General features: G+C 56.2%; 1 protein-coding gene across 1 annotated transcript in view; it reads left to right on the plus strand.

The window, feature by feature from the left end:
- The first annotated feature begins 440 nt into the window (after positions 1-440).
- DTX2 (deltex E3 ubiquitin ligase 2) overlaps positions 441-23,836 on the plus strand; it is a 29,571-nt gene continuing 6,175 nt past the window's right edge. The window contains exons 1-4 of the mRNA XM_084272945.1: positions 441-800; positions 5,049-5,628; positions 15,369-15,427; positions 20,557-20,688. Of these exons, the coding sequence (XP_084129071.1) occupies positions 494-800; positions 5,049-5,628; positions 15,369-15,427; positions 20,557-20,688 (1,078 nt within the window). The 5' untranslated portion in view covers positions 441-493. The remainder of the gene's footprint in view (positions 801-5,048; positions 5,629-15,368; positions 15,428-20,556; positions 20,689-23,836) is intronic.

Consider the following 23,836-nt stretch of genomic DNA (forward strand, 5'->3'; position numbering starts at 1 on the left):
AGGGCGTGCTGCTGCCAGGAGCATGGCAAGGCTGTGGGGTGTCCCCTCGCCTTGGCACACTCCTGGCTAGTGGGTGTCTGAACTCAGGTCTGGGCTTACAGACCTGCAGTGACTCGGGTGGTGTTTGGTGCCACAAACCGTAGGAAGCAGAGTCTCCCCAGAGAGTTTTTGCTCTAAACCAGCAAGAAGAGATGCTAGCATTGGCAGGGAGTGGGTGGTGGCACCTCACTTCCCCTTGACCAGAGGGGTTTTAGGTCAGTCCACTTCTTTGCACTCTCAAAAATGCAGAGTGAGCATCTTCTGTGAAAGGCTGAGCGTGTTTCCCTCTCCCGTGTCTCGTGTGGTTTGGCTGCAGGGTGGGCCAGGTTTGGGGCACCGTTCTCAGCTCCGTGTCCTCTTTCTGCTTCTCTCTGCAGGTCCCCCAGAAGAGAATGGTGTAAGGCCAGCACAGCCCCCACCTCCAGCCGCGGGGTGCCCAGACCTCAGGGAGGAGATGGCAGCAGCTCAGGGAGCAGGAAGCAGTTCGGCTGGGCCATCCGGCCTCCCCAGCGCCGCCGCGGGGCACGGCAGCAGCTCCCCGGCTGTGGCGGTGTGGGAATGGCAGGATGAGTTTGGCAGGTGGAGGCCCTACCGAGGCAACGTCTGCAGCTACATTGAACAGGTTTTTCAGGCCTCTCAGCAGAAGGGCCGGCGCCTGGGGTCAGGGCAGCTCAGCAGCATCCCCTTGGGACCTGCAGACCCTGCCTTGGCTCCCTACGTCATCGACATCCCAAGTCTGACGCAGTTCCGCCAGGATACAGGTATGGGAGCTTCCCTGCCCCTGCTGGGCTTTTGACCTGGCTGCTTGTGTGCTTGGAGAGAAGTGGGACCTCGTTGGGACCTCCTTGTGTGTAGAACAGGTCTCTGGGGGTGGCACTGCCTGTGAGGGGAGCAGTGCTGGCTGGGGTCTGCGGGGCTGGCTGGCTGCATGCAGGCAGCAGTGGTCCTAGAGGAGCCTTGTCACAGGAGCTCAGAGCCCCCAGAGCTGGAAACTTTCTTCCTGCCCCCCACCCACATCTATTCAAGGCCACTCACATAAAAAGGCCCTTTCAGAGCTCAGGACCCTCCCATTTGTGTCCCTCCTTCCCTCTGCAACTGGAGTGCCAGCTGCTTCGCCTTGGCACACCGCCCTGCGCAAGCTGCTTTGCTGCCTGCAGCCCCCGCAGAACGCCTCAGTGCTGCAACAGAATACTCCCCCACTTGTGCTGTACAAGGCTGGCTTGCTTCCTCCCAGGGAGGAAGGGTGCTCTGGCTTTCACAGCAAGATTGAGACCTCATTTTCAGTCTCACCTCTTGTGGTCACTGAGGCTAGCGGCTCAGAACTTGCTGGGATGACTCCTACCCGTTTTGCTCCAGATGAGCTGAGCAGCTGTAGCTTAGAAAAAGGGGCAGGGGTGGAATGCATGCTTTTCATCTCTGGAAAATCTGGGGAGGTCCCAAATTACACACCTCAAATGAATGGCTGCTTTGGAAAATTCTCCAGGCATTGGTTTCCCCCTTTGCCAGCATCTCTCAACCACCACCCCAGGCTTTAGAGATGGGCTGTGCGCTGGTTTCTTGCCAGTTGAAGCAATAAGTGAGTGATATCTTGAATTGACTGCACAACTGGGCAAATTCTAAAGGAAAGGGAAGTGGTTGGAGCACACATGAGCGGCCACCACAGCTGCATCTGTGTTTTTTTTTCTGACTTGGATTGTTTTTTCTCCTGGGTGAGGAGCTTTCTTAGTGGGAAGCTTTGGTAGGTCACCTCAGCGTGGCAGAGTGCCTGTGGGAGGGTGAAAGATGTGTCCCTGTGAGACTAGGACATCCTTCTCCATGAGTGGAGCTGTCTCCCTGCAAAGGTCTTGTCTGTCTTTAGATCCTTGTGAAAGACTGCAAACCCCCTGGTGATTCTTGTCCACCAGAGGATAGCCTGGAGTTGGTCATCTTTGGGGGATGGCCCAGTTTTGGAAATGATGCTGGCTGGTGTGCTCTCTCCTTCCCTTGGGTGGATTCAGTGGTTGCTGTTAATAACAATTGTACTCCATGGCTCTCCTGCAGCGTTTCCCATGGGTCAGAGGGATGCTGGTCAGAGCAGCTGGGGCCGTGAACCTCCCTCCACAAGTACCTGTGTGCTCTGCAGTGTGGCTGTTGCACACACTCTCCTATCCCCTTTCAGTGGCCCAGTTCTAAGCAGAGCTTTTAGTCTCTGCAGGGCTCTGCCTTACACATGAACCTTTCTGAGCAAGCAGCCAGCTGACCTTTGTTGTGTGCTGGGGAAAAGAAGCTCTGCAGGAAACATCCCCATGAAAAATCTTTAAACAGAGCAAAAACCAGGCTGTTGTATTCTGCTCATCAGCTATTAGACAGACAAATAGGCTCTTCAGAGGAAGCCAGGGAGAATAACAGGAAGCCAGTGTAACGGGACCAGTATCCCCACCACTGGGAATGACAGCTGTTCAGGGGGATCTTTCAGGCAGGATTAGCAGAGGGCTTCAGCTGCTGGTGGAGGCAGATTAGCTGGAGGGAATGCAAGGGAGGACAGGAGTTGTCCTCTCACTGCAGCTGTCTGCCCACCCTGGAGAGGAATGCTGCTTTCCCTGCCAGCCTGGGGGAAGGGGGGCATGGCTTTGGTCTTTTTCTTGGCTTCTGAAAGCTCTGCTCCCTGCTCCTGGTGTCAAAACCCAGCGTGCCCACAAACGCCTCAGGTCCTCTCAGCACTGCTTGTAGCTTCTGAGCTGCCAGTGGGGCAGGGGCAGGCTTGTGTATCTCTTCTGTGTCCCAGCAGGCTTTCTGACACCTTGCTTTGCCCACTGTAGTCCTCTTTCTCCTGGGAGCAGGTTCCCTGCACTCATCCCTGCTGAAGTGCCGTTCTCACCACCTCAGCTCCAGCCCAGCCCTGCTGCCCAGGGAGGGGGCTGTCCTTGCTGTTGCCCACTTGTTGAGGCCAGAGGTTTGTGTTTCTGAAACTTGGTGGGACTTCCTTGCCAGAGAGGAACGTTTGCAACTAGAGTTTGCTTTTGGCTGTTACCACTGCTTGCCCATGGTGGATTCCTGGCTGGGCAGGGGCACCTTGGTTCTGCTGACCCCTTCTGCCCTGATTCCTGCCAGGGCAAGACCAGGTCCCACAGGAATCCCCACACTTCAGAGCTGAGCTATTAGGGTTCAACCCCAGTTCTCATGGGAGAGGTTGCTATGTTTCACTGACTGCTAGTAGCTTTCTAGGAGTGCTGATGGATGGAGAGCCCCACTGTGCCATAAGTTGTGTGCTCAGTGCTGCTCTGGCTGCTGAAGCAGGAGAAAGTGCTGGACCTTTCCTGGCTGCTTGTCCCCTGCCCAGGCTGAGCCAAGCTATTCCAGTGCCTTGGGGTCCCCAGCAGAAAGAGGAGTCCTGCTCTTCCTTGCTCTGCCTCAGAGAGAGCCTCAGCCTTTCTGTCAGCTCTGGAGCTCAGGTCTGTGTTGTTTTGCAGTGGCATGTGGGGTGTACTCACAGCCCAGCACAGCGTCTCGTTACGGGCTGACCACTGGCAGCCTGGGGCTGGGACAGGAGCAGAGATGGGACTTTCACCCTGCTGAGCAGAGCTTTTAGCAGTGAGGAGACATTTAATGCCCTTGTGGTTTCAGTCAAAATCCTAGTGGTTTCCACAGTACCCTGGGAGCATGAGATGGAAGTAACAGCAGCGTGAGGCAGAGATACTCCAGCCAGCCAGGTCCTGAACACAGGTAGCAATCGGGTTTTGGCAGTGGGGAGTCCCACGTGGGCTGCCTTCCTTGTTAGGTGTAAAGCTTGCTTGGAAATTTCCTGCCCCACAGAGCCACTGGCATCATCCTGGGGCAGTTCTCTGCAGGCTCCAGGTTTGGATACTGTTTTTCATGTGGTCCTGGAGCTTAGGGTCATAAATCCCGTGAGTTATGGGTCATAACTCTCATGACCTCTTAGGAGGCTTTTCTTTGCCAGTGGGGCTGTTCTTCCCTGAGCTCCTCCTGTGTTGTAATGACTCCCTGCACCACCACCACCCCCCACCTGCCTGCATCCCCAGACTTGCTTGCCCTGTGGCATTTTCCACTCCTCTTTCTCAGTGCTGAGAGCTGCTGTGGACTTTCCCACCAGCAGCAGTTTCGACCCTGCCGCAGGAACCTGTTTTTGCAGTGGTTGCAGAGCTGCTGCCCTGTTGGGTGGCTTCACCTCCCTTTCATCAGGCTTTTGCTTTTCTAAAGAAAGAAAGTAAGTAACCAGGAGTCCAGAAGTCTCCCTGGAGAGCTGGGCTTCCAGGGGCTTTCGAGCTCCTGCTGTTGAGGGCCCTGGCAAGAGTAGCATGTCTGTTTTCATTTCTCCTCCTTTGTCTGAGGAGCTGCACTCTTCAGTTTCCCAATTACTTTACTGGTTTCTCCTCTCTAGTCTTGCTGTTATCACTCTGGAGCATGGAGAGGCTGGCCCAGTTGGACCCTCCAAAGTCCCTGTCCTTGCAGGACTTCATCCTCTCCCCAGGAGCAAAATTGCCCAGACGCTTGTGCAGCAAAGTGGGTGTTGAGCCCCTGAAGCTCTCCTGCAAAGCACTTCCTGATGGTGCTGTGTCTCTATAGTTACTCTGTCGTCACGGCTGTGGGAGTTGGGTTTTTTCAGCCAGATCTGTGCCTCAGCCTGTTTGGGGGTTTTTTTCTTTCTTTTTTTTTTCCCCCCAAGTCAGGGAGGCATGTGTGTTCACTGTGCCCGTTGTGCTTGGGTGTGCCTGTCTCTGCATCCTCCTCTCTTCCCTCCTTTCCCACCCTTCCTCCCAGCAGCTTTTGAACCTGTTGCCAGCCTGCAATCAGACCTGGCAGAGGGACAGGGATCTCGGGGGCACTGGGCTTCTCTAAGCAAACCCCAACTCTGTCAGGAAGGGGAATTCTCTTACTGCCCTTGGTGGGGACGAGGTGAGGAAGGCCACCCCGACGTCGATGCTGCAGAAACGAGTCCCTGAGACAATACCCCCCTTTAATTCCCTGCTCACACAATGATCTCCTTTATTCCCCCCCCTCTCCCCACACAGGGACGATGAGAGCTGTCCGGAGGCACCTCTTCCCCGGGGACTCCGCAGCGGCCCAGGGCATCGTGTGGGAGTGGCAGAACGACGAGGGCGGGTGGTCGCCCTACGAGATGAACGTCTGCGTGTTCCTGGAGCAGGCCCGAGCCACCAACCACCAGCGGGTCGACCTCCGGCTCTTGGGCTACAACTACGAAGTTGACTTCGTGGCCCAAGTCCAGACCAACAAGACCACGAGGTTCCGCCGCAGCGTCCAGAGGCGCCTGGACGCCCCGTACCCGGTGACGGCCTCCCCCGCCGCCCCCCACGCGGGGCTGGCGTGCTCCTGCCAGCAGTGCTGGCTGGGCGGCGGCACCGGCCCCATCACCACGCGCTACCGCCACTCCATGACGAACTTCCCCAACTCTCCCACCGCTCACCAGGGCCCCGGCAGGACAGTGTCAGGAAGCTCCTCCAGCTTCGTGCCCTATAACAAACCAGCCTTGTCCGGAGCGAGATCGACACCGAGACTCAATGCGCAGAGCACCTGGGCTCTGCCTCAGGCTGGGGCTCCCAGCACAGGACTGCCCACCACTAACGGAGTCAGGTACAGACCCTGCTTCACCTTTACGTACTGTGTGTGTGTCTGAGGCCTGCTGGGCTCAGTCTGGGGTATCTAGGAGCCTCTCTGTCCCAGAGGACTTCACAAGGGTGTTCTCCTTAGGAGTGAGAGCTGTGTGTCCAGTGCAGAGGGTGAAAAGGCTTCTCCTCTGCTTGCCCTTTCTTTTCTCACGCTTGAACTGCAGTCCCTGGCTACTGGTCTCCATAAACCTACTGGAGAAAGCAGTCAGGTTGAGATTCTGCAGGTCTGAGAAAACTAAGTGTTGGATATTATAGATTATATATAGAATATATATATAACAGTCAGTGTTGGATATTTTCAAGGTGAAAAGCAAGGGAGAAAAGACCCAAAACAGCCCTAAGACTAAATCAGCTTTGATTAAGGAACTTTTAAATCCATTGTGAAGATGTTTAGGAAACCAAACCAGTAATTTACATTCCTCTTCCTTGATACCTTGAACCATATTGACCCCTCTCTATCTGAAATCACTGGGGCAACCCTAGCAATTTGAATGGTGTCCAGGCTGTTCATCAGCTTAAATACTGATGCAGAGCAGAGGTACCAGTGGATAATTGCAGAAGAGGCTCATGTTCCACATGTTGGGGTGCTGTAGGGCTTTGCTGCTGAGTTGTTGGAGGACTGGAAGCACCAGCTGGACTCTGGGTGATCTAAAATCCAGCTAAGCCTTCCCTTGTGAGGGTTTTGCCATGTCCTTTGCCTTGATCTTTCCTACAATCACATATTGGTTTTGGTTGGAGAAGACCTTCAACATCATCGAGTCTAACCATCTATCCAACCATACTAGACCATGTCACCAGGTACAACATGTGCTCTTAAACACCTCCAGGGATGGTGACTCAACCACCTCCCTGGGCAGCCTGTTCCAGTATCTGACAAAGTAGCTTCATCTGAGCTTCAGTGACCCTCTCCAGCTGGGTGCTCAGGGTGGGCTCTGGCTCTCTGGAGGGAGCCACTTTGGAGGAGGGACTGGCAGTTGTTGTGGTGCTGGCTGAGGTCTGGTTTTCCTTGGGTCTTGGAGCTGTCACCCCTCAAACGCTCCAACTTTGATGGAGAAGTCCTGATGTATTTTCACCACGGCTCCTCTCTTGACAGGGCTGAAGCTGCTGTGCATCTTGAAAGCACAGCCCTTCAGCTCCCACTGGAGAGCAGCTGGAGCTGAAGGAGGGCTGTGTTTGCACCTTACAGGTGTGGAAGGCAGGGCTTCTCTTGGGCTGTTGACAGCTAAATGGAAAGCAGTCTGGTGGTCTGACAGCTCAGCTCCTTTCCAGGGTGTGGGCTGCTGCAGGTGGTTATCCCCTGTGGGGTGCAGGGGGGCTGCAGCACTGGGGCCCAGCGGGGATTTAGGGACTGTGGGAGATCAGTGTCACAAAGCATGCACAGAGGACATGACCTCTGTGAAGCCTGGGTGCCCAGCCCACCCCTGATCACCACTAACCAGCTTGCAGGGCCTTGACTCTTCCTGCACACAAGCCCTTGCTGCCTGAGGTCTTCTGGCTGCTGTGTGACAGCACCAAGTATCTGCAGGGGTTAAACTGAGGAGCAGGTGAGGGGCTGCCCACCTGCTCCCCCTGTGTGTGACTGTCACCCTGTGTGACTGTCACAGTGCCTGTAAATGATCCAGGTGCTGAACCACTGCCTGAGCACCTGAGAAACCCAAGGGGAACTTGCCAGGGCTGATCTACCTGTCTGAGCTACCCCAGCGAAATGCAGAGCTGGGAGATGTGGAAGGGTGGTGAAAGCACACTCTGCTAATTACACAAGCCACAAGGCTCTGAGGTTTGGTTTGCATCTCGTTGTATTTTAAGCAAGGTGGGGAATCTTGAGATATTTTCCTTACCATCACGTCAGGACTTTCCCCTCTTCGTGGCCGCCTGGGTAGAATCACTTCCTGCATCCTGTTCTTCTTTCTCACGCTCTTTTTCCTGTGCTTTCTTTGCACCTGCTGATTTTTTTGTGGCATCTTAAGCCTCTGCAGTGCTTCTCTGTTCCAAACACCTTCAGATGGGGCTGCAAATCAGCCCTCAGTGCTGCACACAGGAGCCCCCAGTGAGGCTCTGGCTCTTCTGCAGAAGCTGTTAATTCCCCCTTGCAGGAGCTGCTGGTCGGTGGGTGCCTGGAGCCCCCATCCTTCCCCAGAGCCTGAGTGTGATTCACAAAGTGACTCCCAGGGTGGGAAGGTTAAAAACAAAGAGCTAAATGCCATGGCAGTTGTCCCACGAGCCTGTCTGGAGCCGGTCAGGGGCTGGATGTGGTGGGTGCTGCTGAGGGGGGACAGACTATCCTGGGAGGAGCAGAGAGGTGCTAGAGGAGGGTGACCCGGGCTCCTTACCTTGCACTGAGCCCATGGGCCAGGCAGTGTGGACTGGCAGCAGTGGGAGAGTCAGGAGGAGACCTGGAGGTGCCCAGCCAGGGCTCTGGGGAGGACACTGCTGTGGCTGTGCTGGGTCTCACACAGCGGGCAGCTCCCACCAACCGCTCAAGCCCTGCGGCAGGCGAGTGCTGGGTTAGTGCAGGGCCCCTGTGCTCCCTGCTCCAGCTCTGGCCCTCACTCCAGCGCTGCTGAAGGTGGCTTTTGTGGCTGGAACATCTGGTCCCCTCTGACGGGCAGCCTGGGCACAGCAGAGGAGGGCAGAGCCCTCCCAGGGCAGTAGCACTGCTGTGGTACTGGTGGTGGCCTGGGCTGGGGACGAGCAGCACTGTGGTGGCCAAGGTCTGGCTGGTGCAACCTGTTTCACTGCTCATGGTGTGCGAGGGGTGAGGTGGCTGGAAACTGGCAGTAATCCCTGGGCAAGCCAGCCTTTCTGGGGGCTATGGGTACATCTTTGCTGGGGCAGCAGAAGACATGGTGTGGGGAAGGCAGCGTGTGAGTGCTGGCAGATTTGAGTGACAGGCACCCCCAGCAGAGAGCCTGCGCTCCTGGCTGCCGTCCCTCTGTCCCTGCTGGGGTGTCAGTGTGCCTGAACATGGGTGCACTGCCCGGGCTTGTGTGGCAAGTGTGACCTGATCCCTTGGCAGAACCCAAGCTTGGCCCAGACATGAGGAGGATGCTGGGTGCTTGTCTGGCTCCAGGGCTTGTCTGGGAGGAGGTTTTGCAGGCAGGACATTAGGAGCTGTCTCTCTGTCTACAGCTCCCTTTCTGCTGGTTAACACTGGTGCTTTCCCCTAGATGTGTCTGTGGAAGCCCCTGTCCCCTGCCCCATGCAGGAGCACATGTGGATTGCAGATGCAGCCCGTGGCCATGCGCTGTGCTGGAGGGAGGCAGCAGCTGGGGGCTCAGCCAGACAGACCCCAGAGAACAGCACAACAAAGATGTGCAGTGGTGGCTCTTCATGGATGATGGATAATGTCTGGATCTCCAGTCCTTTGGGGTTAGTTTTGCCAGGGGTGTTTCCCTTCCTCCCTGCCAGACAGATGCACACAGGGGGGCAATCTGTGTCTCCCAGCGTAGCTCCCTGCCTGAGAGGGACTTTCTCAGCACCAGCTGACAGCCTGGGATGGCTTTTCCCTTGTCACCCCCATGCTGGGTTTGAGTCGGAAATGCTTCTGGGTGGGTGTAATTGCTCCTGGCTGGGGTTCCAGTCTCAGGCTCACCAAACCCGTGCTCCAGCAGAGAATAATCTCCTTGCTGTGAATTAGGGGAAACCCGAGAAGCCAACTGCAACAATGTGTTTCATTTAACTCCTAAGCCCCAGCATTCCTGGGTTGTTTTATGCCTGAGGTTCCCATCTTCCTCCCTCAGCTGGGCTTGGCCTGGGCTTAGTTCCTCTTCCCTCACCGCTGCTGCTCCGGCTCCTCCTGCATCACCGGGTAGTGGGGCCCTTGTGGTGGTGAACACCAAGGGCTAATTATCCTGCACTAATGAGCTCACCCAGGGTTTTCTGGCTGCGTGGGGTGTGCAGCATTGCTCCATCCTCTCAGCTGGGATGTGCAGTTCCTGCGCCAGCCTGTGCTCGGAGGGGAGGGAGCAGCAGCCCGCGGTGGATCCTCTGCTGTCTAATAAAGGTTGTGCTGTGCTCACCCCATGGCTCTTGGCTCCAAAGCAGCCCTGACGGATTACTTGCCTTTACAAAACTGCTTATCTTCACTAAGCTCTCTGGGATGACCCAGCTCCTGCCTCTGGGAGCTGAGCTGCAGCTGGCAGAAGGGCTCAGAAGCTGTTGGGGGGAGAGGGGAAGGCGGTGCAGTCGCACACACCCAGTGTCTCTGGGAAACGCAGCTAAAACCAGCAGTGCTGAAGCAAACATCTCCTGCAGGGCTGAGAAAGAGGTGTAGTTTGTTCTGGAGAGCTGCCTAACTCCCTGTGTGGTTGTGACAGTTCCTTCTAATAGGTGGGAACAGCCCCCAGTACAGGCTGGTGGAGGCACGGGCACGCCGGGGCTTTTGTGGTGGTGGTGATTTCCTGCTGGCTGCGGGTGCTGTTGGGAGAGAGGGTGGAGCTCAGGCCCTTCAAAGTGCAGCCTTAATTTCCCCATGCTCTCAAGAGGGTCAGAGTCTCTGGAAAGCCCAGTGAGGAGTGCCAAGGCTTAAATAGATGCTAATATCCTTGGCAAGGTACTTTGCTGCTTGGTGTGTTGGTTTCCTCCTGTGTATTAAACACAGTTAATGAGTCTGGCCTCTGGCAGGCAGCACTGGGATCTGCAGATGGGGCACACTGTGGCAAGGGCCTTGGCCTCATATTGCTGCTGTGAACTGGCTCTGTGAGGCAGGGCTCATCTGCCCAGGCTCCCTGGCAGCATCCTTCCCACCCCGTGCCGAAGAGCATCCGTCCCTGGAGCAGGAGCTGCCCCGTTCCTCCCGCTGTGCTGGCTGGTTACAGGGCAGGGTGCTCCTGAAGCAGAGCTGCAGGAAGCAGAGTGCTGGGGGATGGATTCAGGATTGCCCCAGCCAGGTAAATCCCCACTGTAGCTCTGCTGGCCCCTCTGAGCTTTTGCAGCTTTGGGTGCTGCTCTGGGCTGTGCCTACAAATAAGGTAGGCAGCTCGGGGAGGATTTGGTTTAACAGCAGGGAGTCAGGGAGCTGGGGAAGGATTCTTGTGGTATTCCTGAGAGGAGCCTGGTGCTGCACCTTCAGATCTCCCATGGGGAACCACCCATGGCCAGAGCTTTGTAGGATCAGGAGGTGTAACCAGCACCTGGACTGGGACTGCCCTTTTCTCTTTCCTCCTTTGCACCTTTCAGCTCTGTCTATAGGCACGTGCACAAGCAGCTTGGGTGGTAGTGAGTGGTTCTGCTGGGCCCATTGTGACATCCTAGAGCCCTTGTGATCCTGCACCACTTCTGAGTGGGAACAGGGGGGATTCTCCTCTGCTTGGTGGCAGGAGCAAACCGTGAATCCACGTGGCTGCATGTATGGCACTGAAAGGTTCCCCTTTAGAGGGACTGGGTCTGGCTTTTGACATCTGCTTGAGAAGAAAGGGGACAGACTGCTGTGTGATCACTAGTGTCACCTGGGAAGGGGCTCAGACCTTTGGGTGGTGTGGTAACACTTGGTGTTAGTGTGAGGCAGGGCTGCATGCAGCCCCGAATTGTGTGTGGGGGGGGGAGGGCTTAAAAAGGGCTACAGAGATGCTGTGAAATGGGAACATGTGGCTGGTGTGCTGGGGGAGAGGAAGGGAGAAAGGTCTGTATGCGGTGGGGAGGGTGGGTTGCTACACACCTCCCTGGGTCTGCTCTGCTGGGATGTGTGTGTGCAGCTTAGCTGGTGCTCAGCTCAGACCTGGCCACCTGGTGAGGGCAGCAGCTGCGGGCACCACGCTTCCTCGCTGATCTCCTGCTCTGCTGCCTCACTGGTGTTGCAGTATCCTGACATTCTGGAGAAGCATGTGGTTTTGTCATACTTAAATACCAGCCTGGCCCCCTCCCCCTGGAGATGGTGATGGGAAATCTTACCCGGATCTTCTTGCTACATCCTTGAGGATGGTGTCTTAATTTGCATCCTTCTCTTCACCACCTCGTGACCCCGTTACACTCAGTCACCTCCAGCACACAGAGCAGCAGGAGAGCAGGATCTGCAGTGAATGGGAGGACAACATTGGACCAGGGAGAGGGAATCGATACCAGGAAACGTTCAGAGAATTCAGGCATTGACTTTGGGGTGTTGCAAGCACAGCCTGAAGGTCTGGCTGGGAGTCACAGGCACTGGCTGGTTAGAGGTGTCATCTGTGGGCAGCAGGCAGCAGGACTCTCAGGATCCCCCCCACCTCTCTGGGCTGCAGTGCTTGCTCTTGCACTGATGCTCTCCTGATCTCCCTTACCCAAGAGCCCCACCAGTTTGCAGGCATCAAGTTTTCTCCCAGCTGAGCATGGCCTGAGGATCAGCAGGACTTCACCCCAGCCTGGCTCTCTCCCATGAAGCCAGCACTGAACTGGTGATACTGGAGTAACTGGAGTCTGAGCTGGTGATCTAACTGTTCACGCTGCTGAGCCTGCACTCAGAGTAGGGGCACAGCCCACATCATACTACATCACTGTCCTCTTCCTCCTCCAGAAACACTGCGAGCCGGCTCTGAGCAGCGTCCCTGTGCCCTTTCTGGCAGGGCAACACTTCCTCCTGTGGCTGCAGATCTGCACAAGCAGTGTTGTGGTTGAGGCACCCCAAGGCAGTGTGGATTCCCTTGATTTCATCAGCCTTGGTCTGGGCATTCTGCAGATGGGGGAGAGATCAGGGAGCGGGACAGCCCCGCCGGTGTGTTCCCACCCGTGGGTCAGCACATCCCATGCTGTTGCAGCTGGGATGCTGCTGACTGAGTGTGTGTGTGTGTGTGTGTGTGTGTTTAGTCCTCATGCAAGGAGCAGCACCAGGTTTCACCATCATCACATCAGTTGGCACAAAGCCTCCAGCAGTCAGAGCTCACACCCTTTGCTTCCCAGCCGGAGGCTGCGTCGTGGCGTGACCTGTCTGCAGCATCCACACCACGACTGCTTGCAAATGCTCCCATTCCTTATCCCTTTCCCTCTGCACATCTCAAGGGCTCATCTCGCTTCATAGAAGCTCTGGTTCCTGGGTGACTTGGCCTTGAGCCTTGCAGCACAGGAAAGAAGAGTGAAGAGTCACTCTGCCAGACTTCTCGAGGTGTAGTTACCAGTGATCCCGTTCCCAGAGCATCTCTGACTTTGCTTTCTTCAACCTCAGGTGTAATGACCTTGTGCTTCAGCCCTTTGGAAAGATTCCCCGCTGCCCACCCGCCATCCTGGCAGAGTGGAACGTTCAGCTTTGTGCTCTGCTGTATTTTTACCTTCTGTGAGGAAGTGAAAGCACCCAAGGGGGCTGCTGTGCTTCGTGGTGTGATGATGAAGCACAAGATCTTCAGTATCAGTCACGTGCAGGGTCACAGATGGGGGTGGAGGGGCTGCCCAGGCACCGTGTTGGCTGCTCAGTCAGAAGAGGGAAGGAGAGAGGTCAGGTCCACTGCCTCTGGTCTTTGGGAGCAGGTCTCTGGTCCTAAATACCCTCCTCACCTGCAGCTGGAGAGGGAGCAGCCTGGCCATCATCTGAAGGGGATCCCAGAGGAGCAGAAGTGAAGCAAAGAGATAGAGGAGGAAATACCTGAGGAAGAGCTGTGATGAAGAGGCTGAGTCAGGAGAAAGTCATAAAGAGGAGTCATGGCATCTGATTCAAGCCCTTTAAAACCCAGGGGAGGATTTCTGCTGCGTTTGGTCCGTTTGGATTGGGCTGGAGCAAGAACAATCCGTTGCGTCATTTGAAACCATTGCAAAATTTGGGGTAGCAGAAGGGAAAACACAGTCTTTGAAAGAGACAGAAGGGAAACCTCTGCGGTCTGGAGAGCTTTTTAAGGGTCTGCAGAGCTGTTCTTGCCTGGCCAGGCTGTCAGCGCAGCAATGAGCTCAGCATGCCTGTGGGAACGTGTTTCAGACTGCAGCAGGTAGGAGAGGAGGGAGGTGGGGGTGTGTCCCTGTGGTGAGGATGGAGGACAGCCACCTGTCACTCAAAAATCTTTCCAGCTCTGGTCACTGCCATGGAAATGTGGACAAGGATTGTGGCAGGGCTGGAGAGAGGGACCGCTGGCCGTGCTGCTGTTCTGGGAGCTGGAAGGGCTTGGGTTCCCTCCCTAGGCAGTGGATGGCACTGGACCACCTTAGTCTGCTCTGTGGGCTCCCAGAGGTTGTCTGGGTTTGATACTGTTCTGAGTCTTTTGGGGAGTCCTTTGACATACCTGTCCCATGTGTATTAACTGACACTGTCCATGGGTGGCTTCTCTGTGCCAGCACGTTGCATTTCAGATGTTCCTGCTTTGCCTGCTTGGCTCCTGCTTGCTTTCTCCTCTAGTGACCCCTCCTCAGCTTTCATGCTGCTGCTCACCATCTCCATCCCAGCTCCTGCTGTCAGCTCAACACCTGACCCTGTCTGCCCACAGAGAGCTTAGGGGGCAGCTGCCAGCGCTGGGAAGCAGCATCTGCAGGAGCCAGCACAGGCAGGGCTCAGCATCAGCCACAAACCCACGGCTGAAGTGCAAGGAGAAAAGCTGTTTTCATTCCCTCACCAGCCAGGGGGTCCCTGGAGCAGCAGCTGGGCCCCTGCAGAGCTGGGGCTGTGCTGGGTTTGCTGGACTTGCTGGCCTTGCCCGTGTCCCTGGGGCTGGTGCAGGGGTAGCTCACTGCTGGGCTTTGCTCTCCCCTGGAGCAGGGCAGGAATCTCAAGCATGTGATAGGGTAGGGTGCCTCTGAGTCTACCACAGGTCTGTGTTATCTAAACACAGATGTTCTGCTTGCCCAAGACACAAGGAGAAGCAGCAGTTAGTGTGATCTGGGTGTTTTTTACACCCCAGCTGCAGGTCACTTGGATGTGTTTATAATCCTCCTCTCCCATCTCCCCTTATTTTCCTGCATGGCGAAGACAAGCAGGTCAGGAACCTGAGGGGAATGCTTGGTGTGCCAGTCCTCTCAATTGCCAAAGGAAGCTGCGTGCCAAACTCCTCTAATTCTCCTCCAACCTTTCCACCCTTGTTCCTACATCTTGCAGTAACCCCGTGGATGCACAGGGAGAGCCAAGGCTTGATGCTGTTCAACCCAGGATCGCAGCTGTGGGTGCTCAAGTGCTTTTCTTGACCTCTCCCTGCCTCAGTTTCCCCACCTGGAAAGCAAATAACACTTCCTTCCTTTGATCTGTACAGCTGCAGCTTCTCATACAGCATGAGGGGCTCGTGCTTTGGGGAGCAGAGTTGCTCTGGGGGGAGATAAGTCACCTGGAAGGTCTCAGATGAGCTTTGCTGCATCCCAGCAGTTCCTGGCTGCTCATGCTGTGGTGCAGCAGTCTGCCAGAGCCCAGGCCAGCTGCTCATGGGAAGCTCTGCAGTAGAGCAGGAAGGACAGGGATGCCCTGTGGGATCAGAGAAGGAGGTGGATGGAAACAGGGTCCACCAGTAAACCAGGATAATTCTAGCCCAGCATCCAGTCAGGAGGCAACAGCAGTAGAAACATAGACCTGAGGTCCACCTGAGAGATAAGTAAAACCTACTAAGTAGCTCTGGTAAGGACTGGGCTCCTTAAATACAGCTGCTGGAGACCAGTGGGCAAAGGGCTCCTGGGTGAGGGTCTCAGGTGGGGCTCATCTGAGCAACAAATCCCTGAGCTTATATTCAGGGCCGGCCCCCCAGGAGGGAGCAGTGCACTGCTGAGGTTTCTGGGGTGTGTTAAGAGTTGGGGGTGCTGTTGGGCTCACACCTTTTTCCTTTGTTTCCTCTCCAGTGCCCCAAGCCTGCCAGTCAAGATGCCCAAACCCAGCAAGGTGACCCAGGCCCTGGCAGGTAAGGATCCTGCTCTGCTTTACCCACCCTGTCCCCAGGGTTACACGAGTGGTTTGTCCTTCTGTGGCACTTGCCTGCCTTTGTTAGCTTTTAGGAAGAGTCCAAAGTGTCACTGGCACTTAGGGATTCAGGCCCAGTGACTCATCAGAAGGGGGAAGAGGATGAATTTGGGGGAGAATGGGATGCTCAAACCTTAGCAGCTGGTTTTTTCTCAGCAGTGCTGGTCCTGAGGCTCTCCAAGTGAGTGGGTTTGTTTGGAGGTTGGGTTTTTACCTTCTCTCTGTAGGTGTGGATGAGTGTGGGGGAGCACGTGGCTCAAGCTCAGTGCTAGCTGCTCCTTGCTCCTTCAAGTCAGGGGTGAAGGGTGCTGTGAGGTGGTGTGTGGTTTCTAATGGGGGGGGGTTCAATGTGGCTTTATTACAAAAGCTCAGGTGGTCATTACCTTAGAAAAAGAGCATGTGATGCCTTAGCCTGGGGAAAGAAGGGGATGGAAGCTGAGTCAGACACTGTTTCCTGATGCAGCAGAGTAAGGATGGGCTTGTTGACATCCAGACGTGTGAACCCAGGGCCAGGTACACCCCAGGAGTGTGTCGGGGAGGGATGGGAGCGCCGACTCTCAGTGCTCCTCTTGCAGTAGCTGTGCCTGGTAAACGTGCCATGGTGCTGCCTTGGAAAGGACCCCTTGTGCCTGTGGTGTTTGCAGCTCCTGGGGGAGCGTTTCCATGCCAGGAGCCACAGGCACACTCGCTCTGTTCTGCCCCAGCCACTGCCAAGCTGTGGGGTGCTGTGGTGCTGCCTGCGGAGACACGTGCTCTGCTGGAGCAGATGTCCAACTGTGTGCCTGTCTGGGGTGTCTGCTGCGCTCTCTGTACCCATTCCAGACCCTACACAACACCTATGGGCCCTGTCCTTCCTCTGCCTCTTGTCCACACATGCTCTGCTGAGGTTATTAGCTCCTTGGACACTGAGATCCGCTCCGGAGCAAGTGGGACCAGTGAGGTTCTCAGTCTTAAAGAGGATGATAAGCACCTTATCCCAGGAAGGGGGGTGGTGCTCAGTCTCCTCCCAAGCATCAGGCTTCACCCTGCCTGAAAATGATTCCCAGGTTGATGTTTCCAGTCGTCTGATGCTGCCACCATTGTGAAAACTGCCATGCCTGAGTGTGTAGCCAGACGGGCACTGTGTGGAGACTGAGTGTCCTCTGCAGACCTCTGTCTCCCATTAGCAAATCAGTCGTTGTGGAAATGAGGTATAAAGTCGAGCTCAGACCTCATCTAGGTGGATGACCTGAGCAGAACAACTCTCCTTGCTTCTAACAGCTCTGAATCTCATCCCCTGGCTATTAGCACTGACTGTGTAATTAGGTGTTTAATCACATAAAAGTAAATACAGTGAAGAACTGAAGAGCCTGGGTGAATGTGGGCTGTGTTAATGCCGTTAACTGTGCTACATGTGCGAGTCATCTGCTGTTAATTTGGGAGAGGTGAGTGCTCATGCTCCATTTATACCTTGTTCAGGTGTGCCTGGCTGCAGGAGAGCTCAGCAGAATAAGCCATTTACCACCATTTAGTAAAATAAAATGGAAAGGTTAAGCTTGCAATTAATGTCTCTGTTCTTGGAGGCTGCAAAAGAGGGGACAGTTAATTATTTTAATAACCTTTACCTCACCAGAGGCATGCTAAGCTGCTGGGGTGAGTGTGGTCAGCACAGAAGCAGCTCCCTGGGGCTGGAGGCCCCTTTGGATCCAGGGTGTCACACAGCACAGGTCTGTGCTGCCTCCTAAGTGTGATGGAGAAAAAGCTGAGTCTGAGCCTGTCCTTGGAGTGGTGCAGAAGCAGAGGAGAAGCCCAGGCAAGTTAATTAGTGAAAGGAATATAAATCTCTGGGAATATTGCTGATAAGTTTGATGGAAGCATGAACTGGCTGGGTCTTTAGGGACACCTCCTTCCCCTCTGCACTCTGCTGTGTTTCCAGAGCCTCTTCTAGGAAGTGGCATTTTGTTCCTGTTCAAACACCCACAGAGGGTGGTGGAGTTTCTTGTTATGCAGGTTATTCTCTGGTGCACAGGCTGGGCCCCTCTTGTTCCTGCTGTGTGACTCCTTCCTCCAGCACTGGAGGAGCCTGGGACCCCAGGGCTCAGATGGCATGGGCAGAGGGCAGCCTCAGGTGTGACCTGGAGGAGGTTTGGGTCTGGGAAGTGTATCCAGAGTCTCACAGTCCTTGGGCTCCATCCCAAGGTGCCTCTCAGCAGCTTTTGGCTCTCGTTTGAAGCAGGATAGATGGAGCCCCTGGATCTTGTGGGTGATGTTGAGAAGTGCTGCAGGAACAGCTCTTGGATGGGGAGGGAACTTGTGGTGGATGAACAGGAGATGGGGGATCCTGCATGGTTTTGTTTGGGTGGTGAGTGCCTGGGGCTTTGAGGGGTTTGTCAGTGCTCTCTCTTCTAAAAGTACCACTTGGCATCCCAGGAATAATGAAAACCAGGCTTTGTACAAAAAGCCATTCCTTTTTCCTTGCTTTCTGCTATTTTAACATGACAAGGTGCATGTGGAAACTTCTCTTGGAAGCTTTTCTTTCCCTCTGAGTCTGTGGTTAGGACGGTGACGTGCTGGGACAGGTCTGAAGCCAACTCTGGGACCTCGGTGTCGGTGTTCTAAGGATCAACTGGACTAACTTCTCTTGGGAATAATGGACTGAGCTGGTGTGCCTTGGGGCTGGGGGTGGGCCAGGTGGACATGTGGAGGCCCATCTAAAACTATTTTTAAGATGAAGGCTGGAAATGAGCTTTCTGTTGATGAAACAGAGTGATTCTCCTTCACCTGCTTCCTCGAGCCGGGGTGTTGGGGAACACACTAACCATCACTTTGCTGGTGGGGATAGTTGTACAGAGTAGCTGTGCTGAGGCCTTGTGTTACTCAAAGGTAAGCATTGCTCTTTCCCTTCTACCTGCTTAAATCCAGGACTGGAACCAGAGCCAGGACTGGAACCAGAGGCATGTGTGGATCAGCAGTCGGAACTGGGGTGTGTTGGGCTTTTTGTATGAGCGAGTGTGTGTGGAGCGCTGGTTTCCTCACGTAAGGGTGTTTTCCCTGTGCTCAGCTTCTGCACAGGATGTTGCACAAGGCCCTTGTTTACATGGCAGGCAGAGAGAAGCCCATGGTGTCACAGCTTCAGTGACAGCAGCTTCACCCCAGGGTTTCAGCACCGGACTGCGGGTCACAGAGATGCTTGGAAGTGATTCAGTGAAATGTGATCATGCTGAATAGGCTGATATAGGTGTAGCTTAAGAGACAATTAATGTAACTTTAATATAAGAATTTTCATGGTTTTAAGAATAGATTAGTTTAGGAGAAAGCTGTAACTGTGTAAGCTGCTGGCAGGTCTCTGAGCGTAGGGATCATGTGAGTTCATGGGATCGGATCAGATGCCTCAGGGGACTCTGCAGGGGTGTTAAGTGCCGTAGGCATGACGGCTATTCTGATGTCAGCCGCTGGACTCCCCGCGCACCTCACCCGTGTGCCGCAAGCTGTGGCTGCCTGGTGTGGATGGTACCTAGTGAGGGGGGTCTGTGGCTGCCTGGTTTGCTGTTTTCACTTGGAAGCCTGTGGTTTCACCATGCGTTGGGCAGCCTGATCTTCTGGCCAGACCAGCTCTACCAGAGGTTCTTGGGTAACCCTGGGGGAACGACTTCATCCGTCTGTGTCCCTCTCTTCATCTTCTGAACCCCCTTCTGCCTGTTTTCATCCTCAGCTGAGAGAGCTTTTGTGCAGGCACCCCGCTCTGTGTATGAGGAACACATAGGCTCTGGGATGCTTCTTGCACCCAGGCTGTGTGTGAAGGTGTGAAATGCAGTCACACTGCATAGCTCTGCTTGCAGAGCACTGCCACAGGCTGGGCACAGGCAGGAGGCACAGGTTCTTAGCCAGTTGCACATCTGAGGCAGAAAAGTCTTACCCCTGGCACACACAGAGCTGGCTGATGCTTCTTGTAACTCAGTTCTCAGTCCTGTGTGGGTGAGGTACCTCATTCTTGTTCTGAAAACGTGCTCTTACATCTCTAGTTTCCCAACCTGACTGAATAGAAGCTTAAAAAAAGAAAATCCTTAGAAGTCTCAGGTTTGGTGGTTAATTACTGTGTAGGATACCAGCAAGGCTTTCCAGAAGGTTAGGATGTGGTTTTTGCATGGCTCGCTGTCAGAGGTGGCTTCTGGGGAGACAGACGCTTGCTTGGAGGCTGTGTGCTGTGGGCTTGCACCCATGAGGGGGGTTTTGAGTTCTGCAGGTGGGAAGACACTTCTTGGGCAGGTGTTTTCTGGAGTGTGAAGTTGGGCAGCAATGTGCTGCCTCAGGAATGTTATGACTTGTAAGCTGCCTCTGTTTCCCAGATGAACATCAGCACTTCAGTCTGGAGCTCTGGGTGCCAATTCTGCCTCCAGGGAATGGCTGTCCTTTTCAATGAGTCATTAGCGTTAACAAACTGCACCCCATGAATGTGCTGGCTGGGATGGGGAAGGGCCAGACTCCGTTGCAGCAGGGCTGCCAGGAAGGAGGGGATGGTGTGGGGTGAGTGGGAGCTGCCACCATGGGTCGGACGGGGCTCCTCTGGCAGGGGTTAAGTGGGGCAGCTCCAGCCCACTGTCAGCCTGGCACTGTGTGGAGGTGGAAGGCAGTTAAGCTGTGCTCAGGGGGTCAGCTGGTGTGACGTAGCTTTAGGGGGGAGCAGCCAAGCAGGTCCTTTAGGTGATGCCCCTCACCTTTCAGGCCCCCAGGGTCAGGGCTGCTTCCAGGGCTGTGGTGGGCAGGAGAACTCCACCACAGCAGATTGAGGAGCCCTAGAGCCGAGGCAAAGAGGAAGGTGCTGCTCACACACCAGCTCAGCATCACAGGAGAGACTCGTGCCCCTGTTTCCCTGCTGTGCCTTGCTGCCTGGGCTCCTCTCCCTGAGAGCCCCCGGCTCCCGTCCTCGCGCTGACTCCCACCCCGTTGCCTCTGCCGTGTTCCACGTGCTCCGAACCGAGGGCTCGGGAGTTGGTGTGTGTGTGCTGACCTTCTTTGCAGGGCTGAAGCTGTGTTAATGAATGTGTTTCCCCGTTGTTTCCTTCCTGCATGTGGATCTGGTGCCCGCCGTAGGCATGACGGCTATTCTGATGTCAGCCGCTGGACTCCCCGCGCACCTCACCCGTGTGCCGCAAGCTGCCAGCACCCATAGAGCCACTAAAAAACACAGCTCAGTTAAGGAGGGGAGGAAAGTGTCCAAGAAAGGTAGTTCCTGCTCAAACTCTGATATTTGCTTCCATCTCCTTCTCTTTATCTCTCTGCACTTGTTCTGCCTCCCCCCCCCCCCCCCCCTTTCCTCTTGTCTCTCCCCCTACCCTCCTGGCTCTTCTGATCTGACTGATGATGTTTGTCCCAGCACAGAGAGAAGCAGGGTGCGTCCCCCCTGGCCTGCACGCTCTCTCACAGCCTGTAAATGAGATGGTAACGTAGAGCCCGTCCTGTGGTAGCTCTGCTGGTTTCTTTCCACCAGTCACTAAAGCTGGAGCAGCCCAGTTGTTCTCTGTGCCTCCCCCATGGTCCTGCTACTCCCTCTTGAGAGCCCTGGGCATCCATGTACCCAGGCCCTTCTCTGACTCATTGGCAGGACAAGCCTCTGGGAGCTGAGGGACCACCAAGGAGAGAGCATTTGCTTCCTAAGTGCTCTCCAAAGCAGGTCTGCTTGTGTGCCATGCCTGTCATGTAGAGTCATGGGGTGAGAAGGATCTGCCAGGCTGGCAGGCCCCTGAGTCATACAGGGCTTTCAGGGTCAAGTTGCCACTTCTGTCTGGGGTGGGAGTGCAGCTCTCAGGTGGACCTGCCCTGGCAGGAAGGGCTGGGTTACCCCCAGGGGTTTCTCTTCACATCTCACTGGCATCCTGCTCCCTTTTGCAGAGTCTGTGGCTCCCAATTTACAGCCTGGGTCCAGTGTGTGTGTGTAGCAGCTGTGGAGCTGAGGGGTGGGTGTGAATCCAGCCTGTTGCAGCTGGAGAGGTTGTTGGCCAGCCCTGGCACAGGTGTCTTGGAGTGGTCAACCAAATCTCAGGTGCTTCCCCCTTCAGATAAGCTGAGGGGGGGACTAGAGGTGGGTGGTTGTTCAATGTGAGGATGCTGGTGTTTGTTGCATCCGGCTTTCTCAGGGAGATGGTTGGTGCCAGTGTCTCCTTAGAGTCTGTGTGTGCAGTGAGGAGGTCTGATGGGGAAGGGAGGTCCAAGCCTGTGCAAAGGAGGCAGGAAGGGTGGTAGGAGGAAGAGAGGAATTAAATGCAGGGGGAGGTATCTTGTGGAAAGGCATTGTGGAGAGAGCTGGGAGGAGGAGATGCAAGCGGTGAGAAGGAGGGAGAGAGCAAATGTGGAGTAGGATGTGTGATAGAGGGGGAGGAGAAAGCAGGGGCGGCAGGGGAAGCAGTGAAGAACAGGAGGAGCAAAGGAAAATGGGAGGTGGAGAAGGGTGGAGGTGGGTGGCAGAGGCTGGGTGAGGATCTCTGGGGCCAGCTGGCCCGGCAGCCGGGCGATGCCGGCTCTTGGGGCTTGGCCCCCGGCATGGGCAGCGTCCTGCAGGCAGCAGGGGGGCTGGGTGCTGGGGACACCCTGCACAGCGAGCCGGAACGGAGCCGGGGCGGGCCCGGCCCTCCCGCGGGGGCACTGCCGTGCTCCTGGCGCTGGGGGAGCTCGGCAGAGCGGGGTCCGGCCTGGGTCACCGGCTGCGTGAGGCTGGATGTGGGAGAGCAGCCTGAAGCTGTGTGCTCGCAGCACCCGGGCCCTCCTCGGCACAGGGGGCATGTGGGTGCCCGGGGCGCTGGAGGTGCGAGAGCGGGGTGGCGATGGGGGGGATGGGTGGCGCTGGGGGGGGATGCGGGGTGGCGATGGAGGGGTGCGGGGTGGCGATGGGGATACCTCTCGACTTGCGAGCAGGGTGGGGAGAGCAGTGGCACGGAGCATGCGGGCTGAGAGCAGCACGCAGCCCGTTGGGGACCCGCCGGGGGCGCAGAGGGGCGGCTGCCGCCCCTTCCCCCGCCAGCGAAGCCCCTTCCTCAGCGCGGAGCCGGCTCGGCAGCGCACAGCTCCCCTCCCCTGCCGCCCCAGGCCAGGGGCTGGCAGCTCCCTGCCAGCTCACCGCTGCCATCTGCTGGGACCGCACAGCTCGGGCTGGGGCGCGGGGAGGGGACGCGAGCGGGAGGGACGGGGCAGGGTCAGCGAGCGGGGTTCCCAGGCAGCTCCTCCCGCCTGGCGCGGCAGCATTCGGCCCAGCCATCCCCGCTGTGCACGGCACACGCCGCAGGAGGTGCTTTGCCAGCTCAGCCCCTCCTGCCCGCGAGGAGGGGTGTCTTGCTCCGGGTTAGTCTGCTGAAGCCTCAGGTCTTGCTTGGGGAAGTGTGATCCCTCTGCTGGGGGCAGTGGCCGTGCTGCAGATGAGCTGCTGCGCTGCGGGTGCCGCAGGGCCTGGGGGATGCTGTGCTCTCCAGGCAGGCACTGTGCGGCAGAGCTGGCACCGGGCTGGCAGGGGCTGCTGCCCGGGGGGCTCAGCCACAGCACGGTGGCACCGGCACCTGGGGCTGGGCTGACACCCAGCGCCTCCCTTCAGCTCGCCCTGAGCGCTGCCTGCTGCTGGGGAGGGCAGCTGCCTGCCCGGGGCTCTGCTGGCTCGTTACCCTCTCTGCTGCTGGGATCACTGTCTGCTTTGCTTGGAGGTTTCCCTGCATGTCTCCTCTGGGGTGGGAGCTGCCTGCAGAGTGCTGCGGGGTGGACGGAGAGGAGAGGAGGACGCTCGTCCTTCCCTGCTGAGTGGGATGGGATCAGGCTGTAGGCAAGGGGTGTAATCCCAGCTGACTGATGCTCCCCATACATCTGTCTGTTTGCAGCTGTGGCCCAGGCCAGTGCCAGGGTGGGACTGGGAGCCCACTGCAGTCAGGAGCTTGCTGTTCCTGTGGGGACCATCTGCTGCAGGAGCCAGGCTGCCGTAACAGGGATGCTCTGTGTCACCTCCAGAGCAGCCTGGTCTTTTGGTTCACCTGCTAAAGTGCTAACAGTGGAGAAACCTGATTTCAACACTGAATCTCTTCCCCCCCTTCCCAATCTCTGGGCAGCCCTCCTGGGGGTTGAGGTCAGTAGGTCCAGCATTTGCAAATCCAGGGTGCAGAGGAGATGAGAGTTGGGTGACTGTGGCAGTAACTAGAAACAACCTGTGCCTGGCCTGTGTAGGGTGTCAAAGAGTCTGCTGCTACCCATGTGTCTCCCTCTGGGGTACAGGGGGAGGTGTGGTGCTGCTGCAAGCATTTGGTTGCTGAGCAAGGATTCAAAACACCTGTTAAATGTTGCCCATGGAAAGCCCTTCAGCAAGCAGGTTGTTATCTGCAGGGAGGAAGGGGAAGCACTG

The sequence above is a fragment of the Gallinula chloropus genome (assembly GCF_964237585.1).
Source record: "Gallinula chloropus genome assembly, chromosome: 19".
Taxonomy (NCBI): Eukaryota; Metazoa; Chordata; class Aves; order Gruiformes; family Rallidae; genus Gallinula; species Gallinula chloropus.